At 41.5% G+C, this 23110-nt stretch overlaps 1 protein-coding gene across 2 annotated transcripts in view; it reads right to left on the bottom strand.

The window, feature by feature from the left end:
• GSNAP (gamma-soluble NSF attachment protein) overlaps positions 1-21425 on the bottom strand; it is a 76454-nt gene extending 55029 nt beyond the window's left edge. Inside the window, exons 1-2 of one of the 2 annotated variants that reach the window (XM_010248868.3) lie at positions 21273-21425; positions 21026-21137 (exon numbers count right to left, since the gene is read on the bottom strand). In XM_010248868.3, the coding sequence (XP_010247170.1) occupies positions 21026-21072 (47 nt within the window). In that variant the 5' untranslated portion in view covers positions 21073-21137; positions 21273-21425. Of the gene's footprint in view, positions 1-21025; positions 21241-21272 lie in introns of those variants that run through there. The other variant, XM_088891354.1, reaches the window with a different exon arrangement.
• Between the last annotated feature and the right edge of the window lie 1685 nt (positions 21426-23110).

Raw genomic sequence — 23110 nt, 5'->3', positions numbered from 1 at the left:
AAGTAAAAGTTCCTGCTTCTACTCACACTGATTTAAAATCCTTTTGAAGATGCAATGGATTTTGCACATTCTGAGAAACCTCAACTGATTGGATTGAGCTATTTTGCAGCTGGTTTTTTACCAGGGGGTATGTATCTCAACTCTTAACTGAGTAGCACTTCTACAACAAATTTCTTTGATCTTTTGACATTATTTTTGCATATAACTGGCTATTTTGTAATACAGTCTGATCTAATAATTTGAAAGAAGAAACCACTGGAGTACTTAAGTCATGTAGATTCTGGTGCAATACCTAAGGATATAGAACAAATAGAAAGCATTAGAAGCATAATGTTACATCTTTACAAGTCCAAGTTTTTTAGGCAATTAAATCATAAATGGCATTGTCAGCACTAGCTGAGATTTTTATACATAGAAAATCATAAATGACATTGTCAGCACTGTCTGTGATTATTACAAATTGAAAATTTTCTGTTATGGTTCTTGAGAAAATAATCAAAATTAATGTAGGTAATATTTTAAGGGAACAAGTTAATTTTAACTTCCAAGTAGGCAAGTATTCATCTTCTTTTTCCATAATTATACATTTTGGAGCTCTTCTGAAAATTAAGATTTACATCCCCTTTCTTCAAGTAAGCTAACAATAAACGTGGAAAGTTTTGTGACACAATTCAACAAAAGTTAAGATGCTTTGGATTTTCTCTCTCCCCCACCCTCATAAGTTAAGAATTTTGTTTGTTTTGAAGCTTTTTAGAAGGATGTTATCTGCTGATAAAAGGATGAAAAAAGAAATCCATTCTCTGGGTTTTTTTAATGGCAAACTTACTATTGTATGAGCAATCTTGCCCTTTTCATTGCCTGAATTAATAAGTTGATCTGCATTTTATTGGTAAATATACTCTATAAAACCTTTACATGCTTTTTGAATAATTTCTGGTTTATTCCAAAAGAGGGGAATAAACTATAGAATCATAATTCTATACATGCTTAATTAAAGAGATCTGTCAAACATTTTTAATAAAAAATAATGACTTCCTACTGATTTTTAAAGTGATTATGGGAGAGACCTTAAATAGACAATGATGCTTGACTGGCAGTAGAACAAATTAGTTATCACCTTTTGGATAAGATCAAATGGGTATCTATGGTCTATAAATCGGTTTTCTTGTTTGTTTCCTTCTTTTGGATAACATGCAATGAATAAAAAAACCAAAATTCTGAAATCAACTATTTTCAGAACCTAGCTTTCTTCCGTTTTAGCTTTTGAGATAGATATCTAAGAGTTAAAGTTCAGAGGTCCATTTTGTCTTTCTGACTAGAACTAAAGGAATATATTCTACTTGGAACAAAATTCCACCACAATTAATCACGTAGGTCACCAATCAATTGCTACCTTAATCAAGAAAACTGTTGGCTAGATGTCCAAAAAAAGTAGAAATGCAACACAATCCTCTTAGATAATTATCACAAAACTTGTTAAATAATTGAAGCTCGTTAGTGTTGTACCTTAATCTGTCGTCCTTCACTGATTAATGCCCAAATATGGGATAAAACCCAAACGAATCAGCACAAAAGAAGAAGAAGAAGAAGAAGAGAGATCGATTTTACCTTTGTGCTCTATAGCGAGAGAGATCGATCTTACCTTTGTGCTATTGAGAGAGAGAGAGAGAGAGACGGATTTAGTGGAGAAAGTGTCTGAGGTTCGGGTTCAGTACAAAATACATATGATCTTTTGACATACATGCAAGTTTCATTCTCAAAAGAATGAGTCCTACGGCAAAAAATTGGTACCCAAACACCATTGTGTCATTCATTCTTGCCCATTCATTTTTAGAATCGGAAAGAATTGAAAAAATGAGGCCAGTGGCAATGAACCAAACATGGTCTTAACTTCTAAACTTACAACTCAATAGAGGAGGAATTCTCAGCTCTTGAACATAATAGCACGTAGGAATTATCACTCTTCGCCTGGGAGGCATGCTATGGGTTGTTGGTTGGTTTATACAGGCAAGTTTCCACCAAATGGTAATATAGAACAGCTTAACTCAAGATTAATTGCAAAGGGGTATACACAGATGTATGGAGTGGATTACATGGAAATTTTTTCTCTAGTTACCAAAATCAGCTCAATATATGTGTTAATTTCTCTTACTGCTAGGTATGAATGGTCGCTTTTTCAACTTGACATCAAGTATGCTTTTTTCACAATGATCTTGAAAAAGCTTATATAGAGAAACCACCAAGGTTTGTTGCTCTGGGAGAGTTGAAGAAGGCAGTTTATAGGCAGAAACAATCTCCACGTGCTTGATTTGGTAGGTTTAGTGAGGTTGTAAAATAGTTTCAAATGAAACAGTGGTGTTTATCACTCTATATTTAGCTACGATTCTATAGGAAAAAACATTCTTTTGGTGGTTATGTTGACGATATTGTAATCACTAGGAGTGATGTTAAGGGGATTGAATGGTTGGAAGTGTTCTTTCGGACAAAGGTCCTTGGTAAACTAAAGCATAAGTTAAGCTCAGTGTAGATACAAGGGAGTTGTTTAATGACCTAGGCAAGTATAGAAGACTAGTTGGAAAACTGAATTATTTAACTATTACACATCCAGATATCTTTTTCGTAATGAGTATAGTTAGCCAATTTATGGTTCCTCATTGAAATGTAGTTATTAGAATTGTACAATACTTAAAGGGAGCCATAGAGCATGGATTATTCTACAAGTCTAATTGAGGTATAAGGCAATATAGATGCGAATTGGGTTGGGATCCATCTCTGACATCCACAACAGGGTATTATACTTTCTTTGAGGTAACTTGGTTACCTAGAAATAAGAAGATTGTTGCAAGGATTGGTGCTAAAGCTAAATATAGCCATGGCACATACCATGTGTAAACTTGTATAGTTAAAGCATCTATTTCAAGAAGTTGGATTCACAATGTGTTAGGTACTGCCTAACACAGGGTTCTACTGAGGAACCACCTCCTGATAATAGAGAGAGAGTAAGAGAGGGAGAAAGAGTTTGTTTGAATGCTTGTCTCTGTTACTTCTTCCGATTGTATGTACACATGGGGTTGGTACAATCTGTTACAATCTTGGAAGTTAATTCCCACTTCTTGTTGCATTCAGTTATGCCAACCTGTCATTAGTTGGACCTGAGAGCTGACGTGGCTTCCTTCTTTTGTAGGTCTTGAGTTTGGGCTGGCTATTCCCATACACCGGCCTTGGTTCAATGTTGTCGTTTGTCCCAACGATACCCCCCCTGTCAAGATTGACCTTGGCCTCAAGGTCAAGATGGGGAAACTGGCGGTGGAGTTGGATATAAGGCTCCCAGGTTGCATCTTCCTTGGGTAATTGAGACCATACTACTAGAGCTGCAGGTTCCACATGGTGTCCTTTCTTTACCCAACGAAAGTCAATAATGGACTAGGGCTCGGTGACTAAGGCCATGTCTTCAGTAAACTTGGGTAGAGTGGGCTGACTTACTACATCAGGCTTGAGCCCTTTCTTCAGAACTGAAATGTGGAATACCGGGTGAATTTTTGAGTGTTCCGGTAGCTCTAAGCGTAAGGCAAGCTTGCCTATCTCTTCGACGATCTTGAAGGGCCCAAAGTAGCATGGAAACAGCTTATTCCAGTGTTGTTGTCTTATTGATAGCGAGTGGTAAGGGAGCAATTTCAGATATACAAAGTCACCTACTTGATATTCCACTTCCCAGTGGTGTTTGTCATAGGCGTTCTTCATCCACTGTTGTGCTCTATCCAGGTTGTGCTTGAGTTCCTGTAGAGTAGCATCCTGTTGGGTCAATGCTTCCTCCAATGAAGCCACTAGAGAAGACCCCTTTTCATAAGGCAATAAGTCGGGGAGCTCTCGACCATATAAGGCACGGAAAGGTGTCATTCCCGCAGCTGCATGATAGGTGCTGTTATACCGCCATTCAGCCCAGTGAAGCCATTGGGTCCATCGTTTGGGTGTGGACCCTGTAAAACAATGCAGGTAAGTCTCCAAGCATTTGTTAACTACCTCAGTTTATCCATCAGACTGAGGATGGTAGCTAGTTGATTTCCTTAGCTGAACACCCTATATCCGAAATAATTCCCTCCAAAATGTACAAGGAACACAGGATCCCTATCTGATAAAATAGATTTGGGAAATCCATGAAGGCGGACTATCTCCCGTACAAAAACATCGGCCACCGTCGCGGTGGTGAATGGGTGTGCTAATGCCATAAAATGACCGTATTTGGTGAGACAGTCTACCACTACCAAAATCACTGATTTACCTGCTGAAAGCAGAAGCCCAGTAATGAAATCCATCGAGATGTCTTCCCAAATTTGGGTGGGAACAGGAAAGGGTTGGAGCAGGCCTCTTGGAGATTGGGCCTCGTATTTGCATTGTTGACAAACCTTACAGCTTGCAATGTACTTCCGGATCGTTCTCATCATTCCCTTCCAGTAGAATTGCGATGCAACGCATTTGTATGTTTGGAGTACCCCCTATGGGTGACGCATGGAAGTAATCTAACAATGGGCCTATATGGGCTGAGTTGGCCGATAGTACTAACCTGCTTTTATGATAGAGCAAGGTCCCCTTGACCATGTAATCAGGCTCAACTTGCTGTGAAAGGTGGTTTTTTGTCTGCTGCAGTTCGGGACCTATTTCTGCCTCTTCCCGAATTTGGTCCCAAAGTTTAGCCATGGGCTGAAGAGAGACCAGTAGCTGCCGCAGTTTTGGGTGTCTTGACAATGCATCAGCAGCCTTGTTGGTTGCTCCTGGTCGATATTCAATTGAATAATCGAACCCCATGAGCTTTGAGGCCCAACGTTGCTGATCTGGTGATAGAATTCCCTGTCCCAGTAATAATTTGAGGCTTTGATGATCAATTCTGGTTATGAACTTACACCCCAATAGATAGGAATGCCAATGTAAGACTGCCAAGACTACGGCTATCAGCTCCCTTGTGTACACTGAGCTAGATCCTTGCTGAACTGAAAGTGCTTTACTAAAGAAGACAAGGGGTTTCCCTTCTTGCATTAACACAGCTCCAATCCCTTGACACGATGCATCGCACTCTATAACAAACGTTTTGTTGAAGTCCAGTAATGTCAATGCTGGTGGTGAAGGCAGGGTCATTTTGAGATTTTCAAAGGCCCGTTGGGCTTCGGGAGTCCATGTGACTGCATTCTTCCTTAGTAGAAGTGTTAATGGGCTAGCAATGAGACCATAGCCACTAATGAAGCGGCGATAGTATCCTGTCAAACCCAAGAAGGCTCGAAGTTCCTTCACACTTGTAGGTGCGGGCCACTATTGGATGCTTGCTACTTTCTCGGGGTCTGCCATTACCACTCCTCCTTCTACCACATGGCTGAGTTAGTGTACTTGGGATTTTCCAAAAGCACACTTGGATGCTTTTGCATATAATTGATTTTGCAAGAGAACCTTCAAGGTGACTTCTAGATCTTCCATGTGGAGCTGTAGACTAAGATATCATCAAAGAAAACCAGTATAAACCGGCGAAAGTACAGATGAAATAAATCATTCATGAGGGACTGGAATGTTGCCAAGGCATTTGTGAGACCAAAGGGCATGACCTGGAATTCATAATGTCCACCATGTGTGCGAAATGCAATCTTGTATATGTCATCCATGTGCACTATAATCTGATGATAGTCCGGTAAATCTAGTTTGGAAAAAATTCGGGCTTCCTTGAGTTCATCCAAGAGCTCGTCAAACACAAAGATTGGAAACCGATTCTTGATGGTGATGTTATTGAGTGCTCTATAATCAATGCAAAAATGCCATGTCCCATCTTTCTTTTTGACTAAGAGGACTGTAGAGAACACTGATGTGGGCCCCACAGCAGTGGTCCCTACTGTGTTCATAGGACAGCATGTGTAGTTATTTGTTTCAGTTATAGTAGTGTCAGTTTGGGTCAGTTTGTTAATTCAGTTGTTATTTATTTAAGTTTTTTATTTACTTTATTTATCATGTAAGTACTAAGGGCAGATCTGCCCTTTCCTTTATGTACTGAACATAACCTATAAATACTAAGAGAGTGGCGGCGGCAGATGTGTAAGAATCTGTCCCTCCTTTCAACCCCTTGTGTTCTCCTGTTTCTCTTCTCTTCCTTCTCCTTTCTCTCACTTTTCTTCTGCTTTTGTAAACCTAAAATCTATTCGGATTCAAGACTGATTACAGTCTTGATCTTCTACTTGGTATCAGAGCCTATCTAGGGCTTCTCATGTGTGTCTAGTCCAGCCGACCACATGAGGACTAGCTAGGGCTGGAAGCTTATGAAGAAGTATTCGGCAGCTGATTCTTGGAGATTACCAGGAGAGGTTCGCAGCAGTTGAGGACTTGCCGCGGCTTGCAGAGAGTTGGTAATCAGGAAGAAGCAGCGAAGGTTAGGGTTCAGGTAACCCTGGAAGGCAGTAAACCGAAATCCATAAGTAAGTTTTTTATTTAGTTTCAGAGACTGCAATCAGTCGAGATAGGTTGGACCTATCTAGAAGGAAAGGTCGAACTGTTTCAAGTTTGTTTCTAGGGTTTGACTGTTGGGCCGAACCCCCCTTCTCTCAGAGGTGATCAGTTTTAGGGTTTCATATTGACCCTACGACAGGTCCCACTTGTACGGACTACTTGGAGAGTGCAGCTGAGCACTTATTTCAGACCTACAGTTGAAACCCTAATTCTGCTTTCGCAGCAGTGGGCCCCACAGCAGTGGTTTCAGAAGATAGTATCTAAGATTGCTCTTCTAGAGGATAAAAACTGGACAGACTGCCTGGTACTGTGCTTGCCGATTGATTTCAGATCAGATTTGAGTTGGTTTCTTGCATATACTGTGATAGCCGATTGATTTCAGATCAGATTTGTGTTGGTTTCAGATCATATCAGATTTGTGTTGGTTTCAGATCAGATTTCAGACCTGCATTGATTTCACTCTGTTCTCTGGTGTAGTGGCTCTAACAGTTTGTAGCCACTAGTTCTTGACCAAAGACGGAGTTTAAAGGTCAGGGAGAAAGTAGTTTTGGAAACAACAGTTATGGTATTGTATCTGAAACCGGGTTTCAGATTACAACTATGAGATTTGATGGGTCAAATTACTTGGAATGGGCTCAATCAGCCATGATGGCTATTGGAGGAAGGGGAAAACTGGGTTACCTCTTGGGAGATGTGAAAGAACCTTCCAAGGAGGACCCAACATACACCAAGTGGGTTCAAGAGAACTATTTGGTTATGGCATGGCTGTGTAATTCTATGCAGCCACATATCAGCCAAAATTACTTGTGGGCAAAGACAGCCAAAGAGATATGGGATGTTGTGAAAGAAACCTATTCCCAACCCCTTAATGTTGCTAGAGCCTATGAACTGAAGTGTGAGGTGAACAGCCTTAAACAAGGAGAGAAGCCAGTTTCTGTCTACTTCTCTACCTTGAAATTCTTGTGGCATGAGATTGACCATCTAGAGACCCTTGAGTGGGAGAGTCCCAAAGATGCACAGACTCACAGAAAGCAAGTCGAGACAAATAGGGTATTTGAGTTTCTGGCTGGTTTGAATTCAGAATATGACATTGTGCGACAACAGATATTGACAAGAGATAGTATGACCCTTTCTCAAGCATACTCCCTGGTGCATAATGAAGAGACCAGGAGGAAAGTCATGATGCAGCCTCAGTCCTCTTTCCCAGCCCTGACAGCTATTAAACCTAAGTCAGGGGGTGATCCAGAAAGGGACCGGAAGAAGGAAGATAAACGGGACCTGGTATGTGAACATTGCAAGAAACCCAAGCACACAAAAGATACTTGTTGGAAGCTACATCCTCACTTGGTCCTAGCAAAACTAAGAAATAAGAAGGGTAATGCTCATGTGGCCGTGAACACTGATTCAGCATCCTCATCAGGCACATCCCTAGAGACTTTAGCCGCTGTTCGGGCTGCCCTCATACAGTTGGAAAAGGAAGTTGGGAGTTCAGCTCAGCCATCTCAGTCACAATCAGCTCCTGCCACATCTGCATTTGCACATTCAGGTACTCGAGCCTCAGCTTACCATGCTTCAGCTCCAGGTAATACTGACCACTATTGGGTAATAGATTTAGGTGCATCCAACCATATGACTAGCTTGCCATCATTGTTCACTTCTTATCACTTGTCCTCTGGCCGAGATAGAGTATCCATTGTTGATGGCTCTCTTGTTCCCATTTCAGGCAAGGGTGACATCAATCTATCGAATACTATCTCTTTATCTTCTGTCTTGCATGTTCCTAAGCTTGATACTAACCTGCTTTCAGTCAGTAGTATTACCAAACACATGAACTCTTCAGTAACCTTTTTCCCTGACCAATGTGTTTTTCAGGACTTGGAGACGAGGAAGGTGATTGGGACTGGCCGTGAGACGAACGGGATCTATCTGCTTGGAGAGAGTTCTTGTCGGGAGGAGTCAGTGGATAAGAAGTCTTTTGTTTCTCAGTCTGTGAGTCCGGTTATGCTTTGGCATAATCGATTAGGTCATTTGTCTTTTAGGTCTTTGAAGAGTATGTTTCCTGCTTTATTTGAGTCTGTTGAGTTATCAAAGTTGAGGTGTGAGAGTTGTGAGTTTGCCAAACATTGTAGAACCTCTTATTCTTTGAGTAATAGGAGTAATTCCTCTTTTGATATTGTGCATACTGATGTTTGGGGGCCATATCATATCTCTTCTATGGGTGGGTACAGATATTTTCTACTGTTTGTTGATGACCATACCCGCTTTTCTTGGGTCTATCTTATGCGTTCTCGGGATGAGGTTCCTGCTCTGACCCAAAACTTCCATCAAATGATTCTCACTCAATTTGGGGCCAAAATCAAAGTTCTTAGATCTGATAATGCAAAGGAATACTTTGCTAAGCCATTGACCTCCTACCTTCTTAGCCATGGAGTTATTCACTAGAGCACTTGCCCTTATACAACACAGCAAAACGGCATTGCCGAAAGGAAGAATAGGCATATCTTGGAGGTGGCTAGAAGCATTATGTTTACCTCCAATGTACCTATTCGCTTCTGGGGTGATGCTATCCTCACGGCAGTATATCTCATTAATCGGGTTCCTTCCCGGGTTCTTGATATGAAAACCCCTTTTTCCCTTCTATACCCAGACGAGGAGTTGTTCATTGTTCCCCTTAAAACCTTTGGTTGTACCTGTTTCGTTCAGCTTCTTGGGCCTCATCATTCCAAGTTTGAACCTAAGGCCTCCAAATGTATTTTCCTCGGTTATGCACAAACTCAAAAGGGTTATTGCTGCTATGATCCGGTTTCAGGGAAAAGGTTTGTCTCCATGGATGACACCTTCTTTGAGGAGACACCCTATTATCCTAGGGTTTCTCCTCAGGGGGAGAGCAGTGAGAGTGGGGCTGTTTTGAGTTTCTTTCCTCAGGGGGAGAGCAGTGAGAGTGGAAGTGGGGTTGTTTTGAGTTTCTTTCCTCAGGGGGAGCGCAGTGGGAGTGGGGCTGTTCCTTTACCTATTCCACTAGGTGATGAAGGCTGTAGTGGTGAGGGTGGTCAGAGGGATCAAGAGTTGAGAGTCTATCACAGGCGATGCAGGCAGGTTGATCCTAGTAACCGGCAGTCCCGGCCAGCTCCAGTTCATTCTACGGCTCCAGATCCAGAGCCTACTGAGACACCTTCCACTGTTGCCACTTCCCCTCCTTTGGATGACCTTGATCTCCCTATTGCCATCTGCAAAGGGAAACGACATTGCACCACTTCTACAACTCACAGCATCTCACAGTTCTTATCCTATGATCGCCTATCTCCTTCTTACCGGTCCTATCTCACTTCCATTGCCGATGTCCCTATTCCAAGAACAGTGCAAGAAACCTTATCAGTTCTAGAATGGAAAGATGCAATGCAAGTCGAAATGGATGCCCTGTTGAAGAATAATACTTGGGCATTGGTTGACCCACCAAAAGGAAAGAAACCGGTGGGATGTAGATGGGTGTTCACTGTGAAGCATAATGCTAATGGCTCTATTGAAAGGTACAAAACCCGGCTGGTCGCAAAGGGGTTCACCCAGACTTATGGTATAGACTACTTGGAGACCTTTGCCCCAGTAGCCAAGATGACCACCATCTGAGTTTTGTTATCCCTTGCAGCAAATCATTCTTGGCCCTTGTTCCAGATGGATGTTAAAAATGCCTTTCTGAATGGAGACTTACAGGAAGAGGTCTACATGCAGTTGCCTCCTGGATTCTCTGATACAGAGACAGATAAGAAGGTTTGCCGACTGAACAAGGCATTGTATGGTTTGAAGCAGTCACCTAGAGTCTGGTTTGATAGGTTCAGATTAGCCCTTGGAAAGTTTGGTTATGTACAGGCCCAGTCGGATCATACACTATTCATCAAGAGGGTGGAGTCCTCTCTGACACTACTTGCAGTATATGTTGATGATATTGTGGTGACAGGAAATGATAGCCATGAGATTGAGTCCCTCAAACAGCTCCTTCATCAAGAGTTTGAGGTGAAAGATCTTGGTGCACTACGGTACTTTTTGGGTATTGAGGTTGCTAGATCCAAACAGGGGATTTTTATCTTTCAGAGAAAATATGTTCTAGATCTGTTGGCGGAAACTGGAAAGTTGGGTGTTAAGCCTGCTGATACACCCATTGAACAAAATCACAAGATTAGTGCAGAGGGCGGGGAGCCTCTTGAAGACAAAGTTATGTTCCAACGGTTGGTTGGAAAGCTCCTATATCTCTGCCTCACTCGGCCAGATATCAGTTATGCAGTTAGTGTTGTTAGCCAGTACATGCATTCCCCTAGAACTTCTCATCTTCTTGCGGTAGAGAGAATATTAGCATACTTGAAGAAATGCCCAGGTAGAGGTATACTGCTCAAGAACAATAATAACATGAGGGTGGAGGTCTATACAGATGCCGATTAGGCTGGGAGTGTTGATGACAGAAGGTCTACCTCTGAATATTGTGCCCTTGTGTGAGGTAACCTTGTCTCTTGGAAGAGTAAGAAGCAGAGTGTTGTTTCCCGCTCCAGTGCTGAAGCGGAATACAGGTCAATGGCTAATGGAGTGGCTGAAATCTTATGGCTGAGATCACTACTTGAAGAGTTGGGTATTGACTATGAAAAGCCCTTAATGCTGTATTGTGATAATCAGGCAGCTATTAATATAGCCCACAACCCAGTGCAGCATGACAGAACTAAACATATCGAAGTTGATCGACATTTTGTGTGAGAGAGGGTCACATCACAAGAACTGTGTCTTCCGTATATCATATCTAATATGCAGCTCGCGGATATCCTCACCAAGGCTGTACCAAGGAAGAAGTTAGAGACAGACCTATCCATGTTGGGAATGATAGATATCTACTCCCAATTTGAGGGGGAGTGTAGAGAACACTGATGTGGGCTCCACAGCAGTGGTCCCCACTATGTTCGTAGGACAGCATGTGTAGTTATTTGTTTCAGTCATAGTAGTGTCAGTTTGGGTCAGTTTGTTAATTCAGTTGTTATTTATTTCAGTTTTTTATTTACTTTATTTATCATGCAAGTACTAAGGGCAGATCTGTCCTTTCCTTTATGTACTGAACATAACCTATAAATACTAAGAGAGTGGCGGTGGCAGATGTGTAAGAATCTGTCCCTCCTTTCAACCCCTTGTGTTCTCCTGTTTCTCTTCTCTTCCTTCTCCTTTCTCTCACTTTTCTTCTGCTTTTGTAAACCTAAAATCTATTAGGATTCAAGACTGATTACAGTCTTGATCTTCTACTAGGACTAGGGAAGAAAATGGGCTATGGCTTGGTTGGATGTATTGTTTTTCTAATAGCTCCTTAACTTGCTCCTCGATTTCTTTTTTCTGAAGTTGAGGATAACGGTAGGGTCTTACATTTGTGGGGGCTGCTCATGAAAGTAATGGAATGCGGTGGTCATGTTCTCATGAAGGCAGTAGATCTGTCGGCTCTTGGAATACTACTGCATATTGCTGGAGGAGTGCTTTCAACTGTTGTTGTTGGTCTTCTTGTGTGGTTGCATTTTGGGCCTGGGTTAACATGGGCCCTGTCTGAGTGAGTCCCCAGAGGATGGTTTGAGTGGGTTCCTGAGCTTGTTTCAAGAGGGACGAGAGGCTGATTGGACTTGGGCCTCTGGCTGGTATACCTTGGAGGCAGATCTTGGTCCCATTTGTCATGAACTCCATTGACAACTGGACCTCATCACATAGTACCGGCCCCAATTGTCTCAGCCATTGTATTCCCAATACTATATCAGCTCCACTGAGCTCGAGCGGGTATAAGTCCAACACAAATGGCTGCCCTTAGATTGTAAGTTCAATGCTTGTACAGATGCCTTCACAAGGGAAAGATGTCCCATTTGCTACTTGGACCTTAAATACCACACCCTTCTTCCTACCCTTCTTGAAGTTCTCCACACTTTCATTTGCGATTAGAATCTAATTGGTCATTTGCCTCCCCTTCACAAAAGCTCCTTGGTTTGGTGCAATAAGGGTAGGCAATAAGCTTTAATCTTAGAGACAGCACCTTTGCAATTATCTTATACAAACTATTAACCAAGCTGATGGGCCTAAAATCTTTTGGGTGTAAGGCATCCTTCTTCTTTGGGACCAAAGCAATGAAGGTGGAATTAAACCTAGGATTAATTACTCCCCTCCTGTAAAACTCATCAAACACTAGCATTAAATCCTTTTCCAATATTTCCCAACAACCCTAATAGAAGGCCATTATGAATCCATCCGGCCCAGAGCCTTTGTTCTATCCATGGAGAAAACAGCCTCCTTTACTTCCTCAACTTCCAACCTCCTTTTCAGCTTTTCTCTATTCTCAACTCCAATACTTGGCCAATCCAATCCTTCCAGCCAAACCCTCTTACCTAAAGGTCTCCTAAAGATGGACTTGAAGTGATCTATAAATGCCCCTACTATCTCCTCCAAGTGAGTGAGGACTGTGCCCTCAATTTCCAGCCTTGAAATAGAATTCTTCATCCTCCTCCCATTTGCTACACATGAAAAAAACTTGTATTTCCATCTCCCTCCTTCAACTATTTACATCAAGATTTCTGTCTCCAACAAATCTCCTCCTTATGCACACAATCCTCTAGCTGCCTTCTCAACCTCCCCCGATGTACCTTGTCTTCTCCAAAATCTCCCCTTTCTTCCTTCAAATTTAGGGCCTCAATCTAATCCATCAAAGTACTCTTTCTTTCCTCAATTCTACCAAACTCCAAGAGATTCCACTCTTTGATCTTTGCTTTCAAGAACTGGAGCTTTTTGTGAAATCTCATGCCTTCCCATTCCACTGAAGGGTGACATTGTTCCCACCATTCTCTAACTCTCTTTGTAAACCCAGGGTGATGTAGCCACATGTTTTCAATTCTGAATAGGGTGGGCCCATCTCTCCCCCTTTCCTCCTTGCAAATCACAATGGACCAATGATCATAAGTAAGCCTTGGAAGTGCCTTAGAGGATAAATTTCCCCAATGCATTTCCCAACCTATGGAAAAAAGAAACCTGTCCAATTTGGAACAGAGTGGGTCCGGCTGAAGATTAGACCAGGTGAAAGTCTTGTGGGATAAAGAGATCTCCTTAAGTTCAAAGGCATCCACAAATAGGTTGAACTTCCCCATACTTGTAGTTACACTCTAATTAGGGTTGTTAGTCTCCTCTGTAAATCTAACCACATTGAAATCCCCTCCAACACACCACAGTCCATTCCATAAACTCCAAACATCACTCAATTCCTCCCATAATTCCATCCTTTCCCTGTAGTTATTTGGTCCATATATATTCGTTAGCACCCATTCAAACGCATCCTCCACTTGCTTAAATTTCAGAGATACTGTGTATCTGCCTATTAATTCCTCCATCCCCACCAACACATCCTTCTTCCACAATGTCACAATCCCTCCAAAGGATCCCCAGGATGGAGCAACCACCCAAGTAATCCCCATTGTCCTCCATACACGTCTTGCCTATATGCTATCAAAGTCCATTCCTTTGGATTCCTGAATAAGCACTACATCCAGATTGAACATCCTAATCACTTCTTTAATTGTAGCTCTCTTCCTTGCACTTCCCAATCCCCTCATGTTCCAGCTAAGAATCTTCATGAAACCTTTTGTTCTGCTCCCTTCCTACACCCCCCCCCTACTTCAACCGTTTCCTTCTCTCACCCTTAACACGAAATTGCCTATCTCCTTCTACATCCCTTTTTAGTCCCTCAACCTCACTCAAGTTTCTCTTCTTGGTCTTACTCCTCTCCTTCTTCTTTTGTAAGAAAGCTTTTAAGTCATTCAGGTCCTTCAATTTACATCCCAATTTACCCACAAATTCTGCAACAGAATCCTCTCTGCTGGACTCTTCTTCCTTTTCTAAACTTTCCCTCACCTCCCTCCTACTCTGCCCTTCAATCCTCACTTCCTTCTCATTATCTTTTTCCTTTTCTAACCCAGGTATCACACTCCTCTGCGATTCATTTTGTTCTACTTCTCCCATAATCCTTTCAATGATTTCCCAAGCCAACTTATTCTTGTTCATTTCCCCCATTAACTCTTCCCTATCCTTCATCCCCTTCACCATGGGTGTACTTCCTGCTAAAGTGGAGAGGAATGAAGACTGGTGTTAGTATTTTCCTTTCCCTGTTCAGAGAAATAATCTCTCCCGTTTCCTTGGGCTGGTGAGAAGCCAATCCCGTCACACAGCCAACACTACGATCCCTCTCTGTACCCTGCTACTTATCCCTTTTCAGTGAATTCCTGCTCAGCCTCAAGTTGTCATGATTCTTTCCCCTTATAGGACCTTGCACATCTTGGAACAATAGAGATGAGTTACTCCTTTGTGCTCAATGATTTATCCCCCCATCTACCTAACCTTGCTTTGTTTTATTTTCTTCTCCTGTTCTGACATTCCATTCCACCAACTCAGCCTGTTTCTTTTCTTCCTCTTGCAGCTAAAACCACCTTCCTAGATTGATGCTTTCCATAAGATCTTCATTGCACATCCCCTCATTGACCACACTTCCTACACTTATGGCATCGTCTGAACTGTCATCAAAGTCATCCGTTTCCTCCTCATCCATGCTACAGTCGACCCACCCCCCATCCTCTCCCTAGCTCTCTTCCATTCTAATCCTCATATATCGCGGGTTTGGCCTCTCAGATGAGCAGTGTTGAATAGTTTCCTCTGACCCCTGGAGAGGGACCCACAGGAGAGATGTTTCTTTGCCTTGTTCCTGCCACCGCAGGCCTTTCTATTCGAGGTAGCCCAAGAAGGAAGAAGATGGACAGAAGTTCCAGTCTATAAACTCCTTAGCCTTACCCCAGTCCACATGATCACTTAAGTTATCACGTGGGTCGGGTTTTTTCCTGCCTCGGCCTACTATTGAAGCACCCCTATCCCTGACAGTTCAAACACTACAGCTCAACCTAAAGCACCTGAACCACAGTTTTTCTTGGCCACGTTAGCGTAAGAAGGCCCACCTCCTTCTTTACAATTTAATTCAAACCACTTAGAATTAATTTCCTTAAGTAGATTTCTTGTCATTCGGTCTTCCCCAACCGATTGTTCAACTTCCTTCTTTATTTCCCCTTGCATGTCAATTTGTTCCCACATTCCCTCACTGCCACATGTCCTTCCTCCTGCCCCGTCAGCATCATCTTCTACCTCCGGTCCTCTTCCCCATAGCGACACTTCAGCTCCTGAAGTCAGCCACACCCAATACCATATCCCTTCTACACAAACCTGAATAGAGCAAGGCAAACACTTTGGCTTAACTCCGGCAACACGAAGCTCAAGTGCACACAATCTTCACGGATTAACCTCCAACAGTTTCCTCTGACCCCTGGAAAGGGACCCACCGGAGAGATGTTTCTTTGCCTTGTTCCTGCCGCCACAGGCCTTTCTGTTCGAGATAGCCCAAGAAGGAAGAAGATGGACAGAAGTTCCAGTCTATAAACTCCTTAGCTTTACCCTGGTCCACGTGATCACTTAAGTTATTACGTGGGTCGGGTTTTTTCCTGCCTTGGCCAACAGAACTCCTCCCAACGTTTGTGTGATGCTTCCAAGAATTGGTTCGCACCAGAGATTGAAAGGGAGCCCTAAGAGTTTAATTAGAACACTTCCCTCACCGAGCTCAATCTTGTTGCAAAGTGGAGTCCATTTCTGAATCTGAACCAAACCACCATCCACGGAGACTGTGTTGAAGCTTAACTTCACCTCTCCAACATCCAGAAAAGCTTTCCTCTCTGCAAAGGGCAACACGGTTGCATCCACTTCCACATCCACCTTCCAAGCAACTGCATCCAAAATTTTGGTCCAATCCTTTACATCCTTCGCGGCTGTCAGAATCATTCTCTTACTCCAATCGCTACACCCAGCATCAACCATCAATCTGGAAAGTTTTGTCGAACAAGCATACACATTTCCAGGCCGAGGCAAGCTCTGCTCCTTAGTGTTCTCAACTGCTTCATTCTCGCTGAACTCCTTCTGGGTCTCTTGGCTCTTTTTTTCTTTGCTTTGCTGATTATCCCCCCTTCTTCGTTCTCCCTCCTCTCAACAGTAGTAAGGAAGAGCTGAAGCTTCTCGGCAAAGGCCATCCATCCCTTCCCCTTCTTCCCTCCCGACACGCACACCATTTGCCTTTGGCTGTTACCAAAGAGTTCTGTAATAGTGATATACCAACCTTTCCCGTTTCTTCTCAGTTCCACTATAAAGTTCTTCCCAAAGTGGGCAATAGAGTTCTTCCTCCTTCCTCCCTAACAGAGTTCAGAACAGCATCAACAAATCCTTTCACCCATAAAGTTACCTCCTCCGGCAAGAGCACTATCACCCTACTCCCTTCCTTGATTTTTAGAACTGTCTTCCCTCCAGACCAACCCTGCTCGAACCTGAAACACTTGGCTTCTACATCCAAAATACAACTGAGACCTCCATCTTCCTACTGTTCTGAACTCTCCGTTACCAACCTCCATCTTCCTTCTAGTTAGCCAATTTGTTTTTTCTCTACACCAGCCCCACTTTTCAGCAGTTCTCCGAATCATTTGTTATGTCAAGGGAATAATGTCGCATGGTTTGTTTTTCTCATCTTCTTCTTCTACTCAGCTCCGAGCTTATGCCGATGTTGATTGGGCGGGCTGCCCTAACACTCGTCATTCTACTACTGGCTGGTGTATCTTCCCCTTGGGGATTCTTTGATATCTTGGAAATGCAAGAAACAACATACAGTTTCCAAGTCATCTACTGAAGTGGAGTATAGAGCAATGTCTTCTGTATGTAGTGAAATAGTTTGGCTCAAGGCTCTACTTCGTGATATGGACATCGATCATTCACCTGCCATCCCTCTATTTGTTGATAACATGAGTGGTATCAAGATTGCATCCAACCCGGTTTTTCATAAGCACACTAAACACACTGAGGTGGGTTATCACTTCATTTGTGACCTCCTTGCGGGTCACATCTCGCTCCCACATGTCTCCTTGGGCTTACAGCTTGCAGATCTCTTCACCAAAGCTTTGACTAAAACCCAACATAATTTTCTTATGGACAAACTGATGCTTGTTCCCAGCATCAGTTTGAGGGGGAGTGTAGAGAAGATGGAGGGTAGCTTTGTACTTTTACTCTCTTTGTTGTATTTTATTAGGCGTGTATATTAGTGTACTGCCTTGTCTCTTTATTTCTTTTGAAAGGACAATCTTGTCCGTTCACCTTTTAATATAAATTCATATTTCCTAGGTTGGTTCAATCAGATTGATCAACCCTAACAGATCTGAAGTTTCTTTGTTCTCTCTTGCTGGCTTCTCTTTCTCACAGAATAACAATAACTGGCCCCACCCTTCGAACCATTTTTAAATGATTAAAAGCTTCTAGGTCCTCTATTATAATCCAATTTCCGGCCCAAAAAGCCCCATCAAACCTTTTTTTTTTAAGGTTAGAAAGAAAAAAGTACAGCAGAAGGTGATAAAACATCAGCATACGCAAGAAAGCCATGCCCAAAAAACCAATTCAATCACAACTTACAACCACAATGAAAGCCCATTCACTCAACATAAAAGGAAAACATAGACCCATAACAAAACCAAAGAAAAGGGCCTCTAGCCTGTCCCTAACCAGACACAAAGGACCCTATCCTCAAGCCTACATCAATCTTCATCAGTGAATTCATCTTCTTGGCTTGAGAAATCCTTGTCCCATTCTCTTCTCCATTGCGACTGAGCTTTGTTTTTATCTTTCTCTTCCTTTTTTCTTCTTTCAAATTCCTCAAATGCTTTCCTAGCAAAACCTTCACCGCCCAAGAAGAATAGTCACAAGATTTTCCTGATCATAACTTCTCTGTTGACTAGATTCTGTAGCTTCACTCCTTTTGAGTTTTCAACAACTACACCAGAATTCTTCATTGTGTTGGTCACAGTAGAATCAGAGCCATCGCTACTCCTCTTGACTTCCTGATGTTTCTCCAACATAAAGGTATCTGGTGCCTGAACAGGCGCAGTCACCCCCCTATGGTCAGTGTCAGAAGTTCCTTTGCCTCTCCACCTTTTCTTCTATATACCCATTTAAATTTTTTTGTAGATCCTGTCCCTGTCAGGCCAATTTTCAGCCTTGAAAAGATCTTTGTCACATGAACAATGTTGTGAGATCTCAAATTGCACAGCTTCTTGTTGATTATCCCATTATTCTGCTCTTCCTCCTTCTCTTCATGGTTAACCCTTTGACCCAAATCTACACCCCGCCTTCAAACCTCAACCTTTTCATAATGCAAACCTTCTCCATCCAAACCTTTTTCAACTTGCCTTTCAACCAGTCCTCCAATGAACTCATCACCGCAAGAGATTTCCTTTCCCATCATACTATCATATAGCCTATTTGCACTCATTATATGAAAAGTTCCTCTCCAATCCTGATTTAGCCAAGTAATCAGCCTTATGGTTCAGTTTTCTTGGTAACCATCTGAAATAGCAACTAAGATGAGCATTCAACTCTCTGACATTTCTAGAAGGAAGTGACTCCAAGGCCCAGTCTTAGGCTTACTTGCCCAGCTGATCACATTCCTGGAGTCACCCTCAACCAGCAAGGGAGCAGCTTGTATAGCTTTAGCAGTTCTGAGGACTACAACAAGGGCCCTCACTTCTGCTTCAGAGGTATCCTTTTCCGTAACAGGCCCACTAAAGGTCCAAGCCGGATTGCCATTTGAATTCAGGATTATCCCTCCAATTCCTGCTTGAACATCACTTCTGGATTAAGCTACCATTGAACAGCAGAATAAAAGCTATGGGAGGTTGGGAGAAGAGTGTAGCTGGTCTGAGGGGCAAAAGGAGAAGATTTCAAAATTTGTGTCAAGATCACCATAGCTGATACCCATAAAACATCTATTAGTCAACATCCAGAAAAATGCTAGAGCAAGAATACCTTCTGAGTGCCTCTTCACTTCTGCTTCTATTTTGAAATACCCTTCCAGTTTGCTCCTCCCAAATATCCACATCACTGCATGAATAATTTCTCCCAAATACCCTTCCATTTTTCCCCATTTTATATAACCCTTCCACTGGTGAATGAAATCACAAGTTTATTTGGAGGAGCCCAATGGTATCTGCCTTCCCAACAGAGATCAAGAAAGAATTGCCAGATTCCACAAGTCCCTTGATTTTCCTTTTCTTCCTCCTCTATCACTTCAAACTTATCAACACATCTCTACTGTTTTTTTGGAAAAATAACAGAATCAACATGTCTCCTCATAACCAATAAGACCACAAAAATAATAGAGAAGTGGTAGTCTTTCCTACTCAAAATCAAGTAATCAACTGAATTTGGATTTGCCATTCTCTTTCTGGTTAACAATCACTCCTATACTTAATGTCTTCCTAAGATTCACCATCACTTCATACTAACATACACAGATCACATTGCGGAGGATTGCAATGCTCATTGTCTAACACTATGCCTGTCTAGCTGCAATTTTCTTGCCTTGCCTATTTTATAACATAAATTCAACTGATGGAACCAGATCCAAAATGAAGATACATCAAAGTTCATCTTTGGTAATGCAGTGTCCAGAGGCGACCTCTTTAAAACCAGAATAAAACTAACCAGTCACAGCCCATGGTGTTTAGGCCATAAGACTATCCAAATCACTATTTCAAAGCAAAATAGGTACAAACAATGCAGTTGTTTACTGATTTCTAATTGCCATTTAAAATCCCATATTTACAATATTACACTTCAGACTGCTGCAGGATGTATGTGCCTCTCACCATGAATCCCTCCTATTGGACTTCTGCTCCATTTACCCGTATCTCCTTTTTCCTGAAGTACTGCATCTCCTTCTTTGACTTCAATTGCTACCTCCACCCCCCATTTTATTCAACTCAGCAATAAATTCAACTCCTTTGGCACAAAATGCATCTAAAACACAAAAGAAAGGAAAGGTCCGATACAGTAATAGCCCTAGGAAGCTAACGGCATTTTTTTGTTAATACCCAAAGCTATATACCTATATAATTTCATCTACTAAGCTTCTTACATTGGTTTTCGAGTTCAACCACAAGCTTCAATGAATAACAGAAAAGAAATTAAAGGTTGTCATAATTCTATAATTTCTATCCCAAAAAAAAAAAAAGTCATAAATTCGCTTCTAATAAACTCTAGGGCTTGACAAGCGTTAGAACGCGTGGTTGAATCTTAGAGCAGCAACTTTAGGTCCCAGGTTGCTGGCACCAAAAAAATTGGGTATTGACCCCTTTACATTATCATATTATTTATATATTATATACCAAAAAACCACTTTTTATTAGTTGCATTTTAGCCCAAAAAAAAAGAATGACATCTCCCAATTCTCGCCATTTCAAATCCATCCCTTACAGTGCAAAGAATGTAATATCCAGCAATTAAAATCTCATAAACTCTAATATATCGTAATTATTCTAGCTTGGTTTAGATAAGAATCGAATAATCATCCAGAAACAAAACAATAAATAGAGACAGATTGGATTTCATAATTCCGCTTTTCAGTTCAGTGCAAAGGAGAGAGGGGGTGGAAACTCACAGCTTATCAGCTTTGATCATCAACTTCTCGGGATCGGATCCCCCCATAGCCGAGTTCTTCCTACACCCTTTTTGAACCTTCTTCCTAGCGATCGTGCTTAATACAGACGTCTCTGCACATTGGACCGTGTTAGTTTTCTATTGCTAGCAGGTGTTAGGCACCTGCTAGGGGGCACCGTTGGGCCTGGGCGTGAACCCAAAGGGGACACCGTTCAAACTAAGTCTTTTCTTACCAACGAATTGCTTACCGTGCTGCTGAACCAACAAATTTTCGGCTTGTCACCGAAAGACTCCAAACCTTGAAAATTCCACTTTCTTCTTAACATGAATGTTTTGTATTCATTTGATCTCGGTAATTGTCGCATCAGCAAAAAAACAAAAACATCTTCTTGAATTATGAATAATACATGTTTTGAATTAAAATAAAAACAATTTTAATTATATGATTTTATGGAATATGATGTTGCTGTTTCAGTTTTTAAAACAAAAAATACATATTCAACTAAGAACATGTTTCTTGTGTTTTTGTTTTAAGAAATAAAATGTTTTCAAATAAGATAGTTTTCATTTGTTTTTGGAACCAGCAACAACAAAAACAATTCACATTATAGCACCCCCTTAAGATTAAATTAGGTTGAGCCCTATGTTAATGCATATTAATACCCTGGTATTCGGATTTCAAAACATTCCAATTGAGTACCTGAACTCCCAAAACATCTCAATTTAGTTCATGTTATTACTAGTCCATCAATTATCTATATCACATGATGACATGTGTGACTTAAAACTTTTAAAAATGTCAAAATTACCTTTTGAAATAAGGCATTGACCATCATTTCTTCTTCCTCAAGAATCAAGATTGAATCAAAGCAATGGTGAACAACCCCAAATCCACCACCAACCCAAAGAGATTTAGGCATTTGGATGGTTGATAAAGAAAATTAAATGATACCCGAAGATCATTTGTATCCTTTTACATGCCAATTAATGACAATTAACAATTTTGGACTAAATTGGAAGTTTTGGGAGTTCAAGTACTGAATTGGCACATTTTAAAATTCAGGTACCAAAGTAACACTAGGCCCTAGTTACATGATATTAATCTGCAACTTACCCCTTAAAAAATGATCATAGCATAGCAGGCTGGGTTCAGGTTGGGTTAGGATCAAGCTAGGATTGTTTTAGGCTTGGGTTATTGAATGACTAGACCCCAAGCCCAACCTAAAAATTGAAAATCCAAGTCCATCTCTTATTGGGTTAGTCCAGGTTGGGCCCACCCAAGTTACACCCCTTGAAATACATGGTTCTAGAACCACTAAGGTTGGTTTTGGTTCATGGTTAAAAATGAACTTTTCTAAACATGCCATTTTAGTGTTCTAACCTATAAAATTTAGCTCCTTCTTAAACAAACACTCGGCATGATTGGAGATGGCTTCTAGGTTCAAGGAAGTTCCTTTTCAACTCTATTTGCGATTTTTTGTTTAGCATGGATGTTCTATTAGTTGTGCTTTGTTATTTTGATTTCAAATACCTATCTACAACTGTTTTTCTTCTTTGTTTTTGCCTTTTGTTCATGTTTCTAACCATGTTCTGACTTCTCTTTGAAAGTAGTTCTCAAATTTTGGTGCAACTAGTGGTAGTTGATATCAAATCCTATGGGTATCAAAGGCAATAGGAAAAAAAGAGAAGGGAGATTTTGAAGACTGTTTACTCTACAACTAGTTACAAAGAGAGCAAAAGTGACAACTCTATGAAAATTTCAGGTACCATTGTGATTTGGATAAGAAAATTACTGGCTCTTCTAGGAATCGTCCAAAGCTAGGCTAATAGAGCAAAGATCAGCTTGTTGAAATCATTAACAAGATAATATGTGTAAATACATGTAGATCACCATCTCACAATAGCACAAAGTTAACCACCACAGGACCTGCGATGAAGACTATGTCCATCGCCAAAGGCAATACAAACCACACTGTTAGCAATTGAAATCATAGGACGTCGTAATTCCCCAAGCCACATAATCTATGATGACACTTATGATGAATATGCTAATCTCCCTACCAGTAAAGATGCCACTCACCAAAAG

The sequence above is a fragment of the Nelumbo nucifera genome, chromosome 7 (genome assembly GCF_055504915.1).
Source record: "Nelumbo nucifera cultivar China Antique chromosome 7, China Antique-T2T, whole genome shotgun sequence".
Classification (NCBI taxonomy): Eukaryota; Viridiplantae; Streptophyta; class Magnoliopsida; order Proteales; family Nelumbonaceae; genus Nelumbo; species Nelumbo nucifera.
This window is presented reverse-complemented; position numbering and strand designations above follow the sequence as displayed.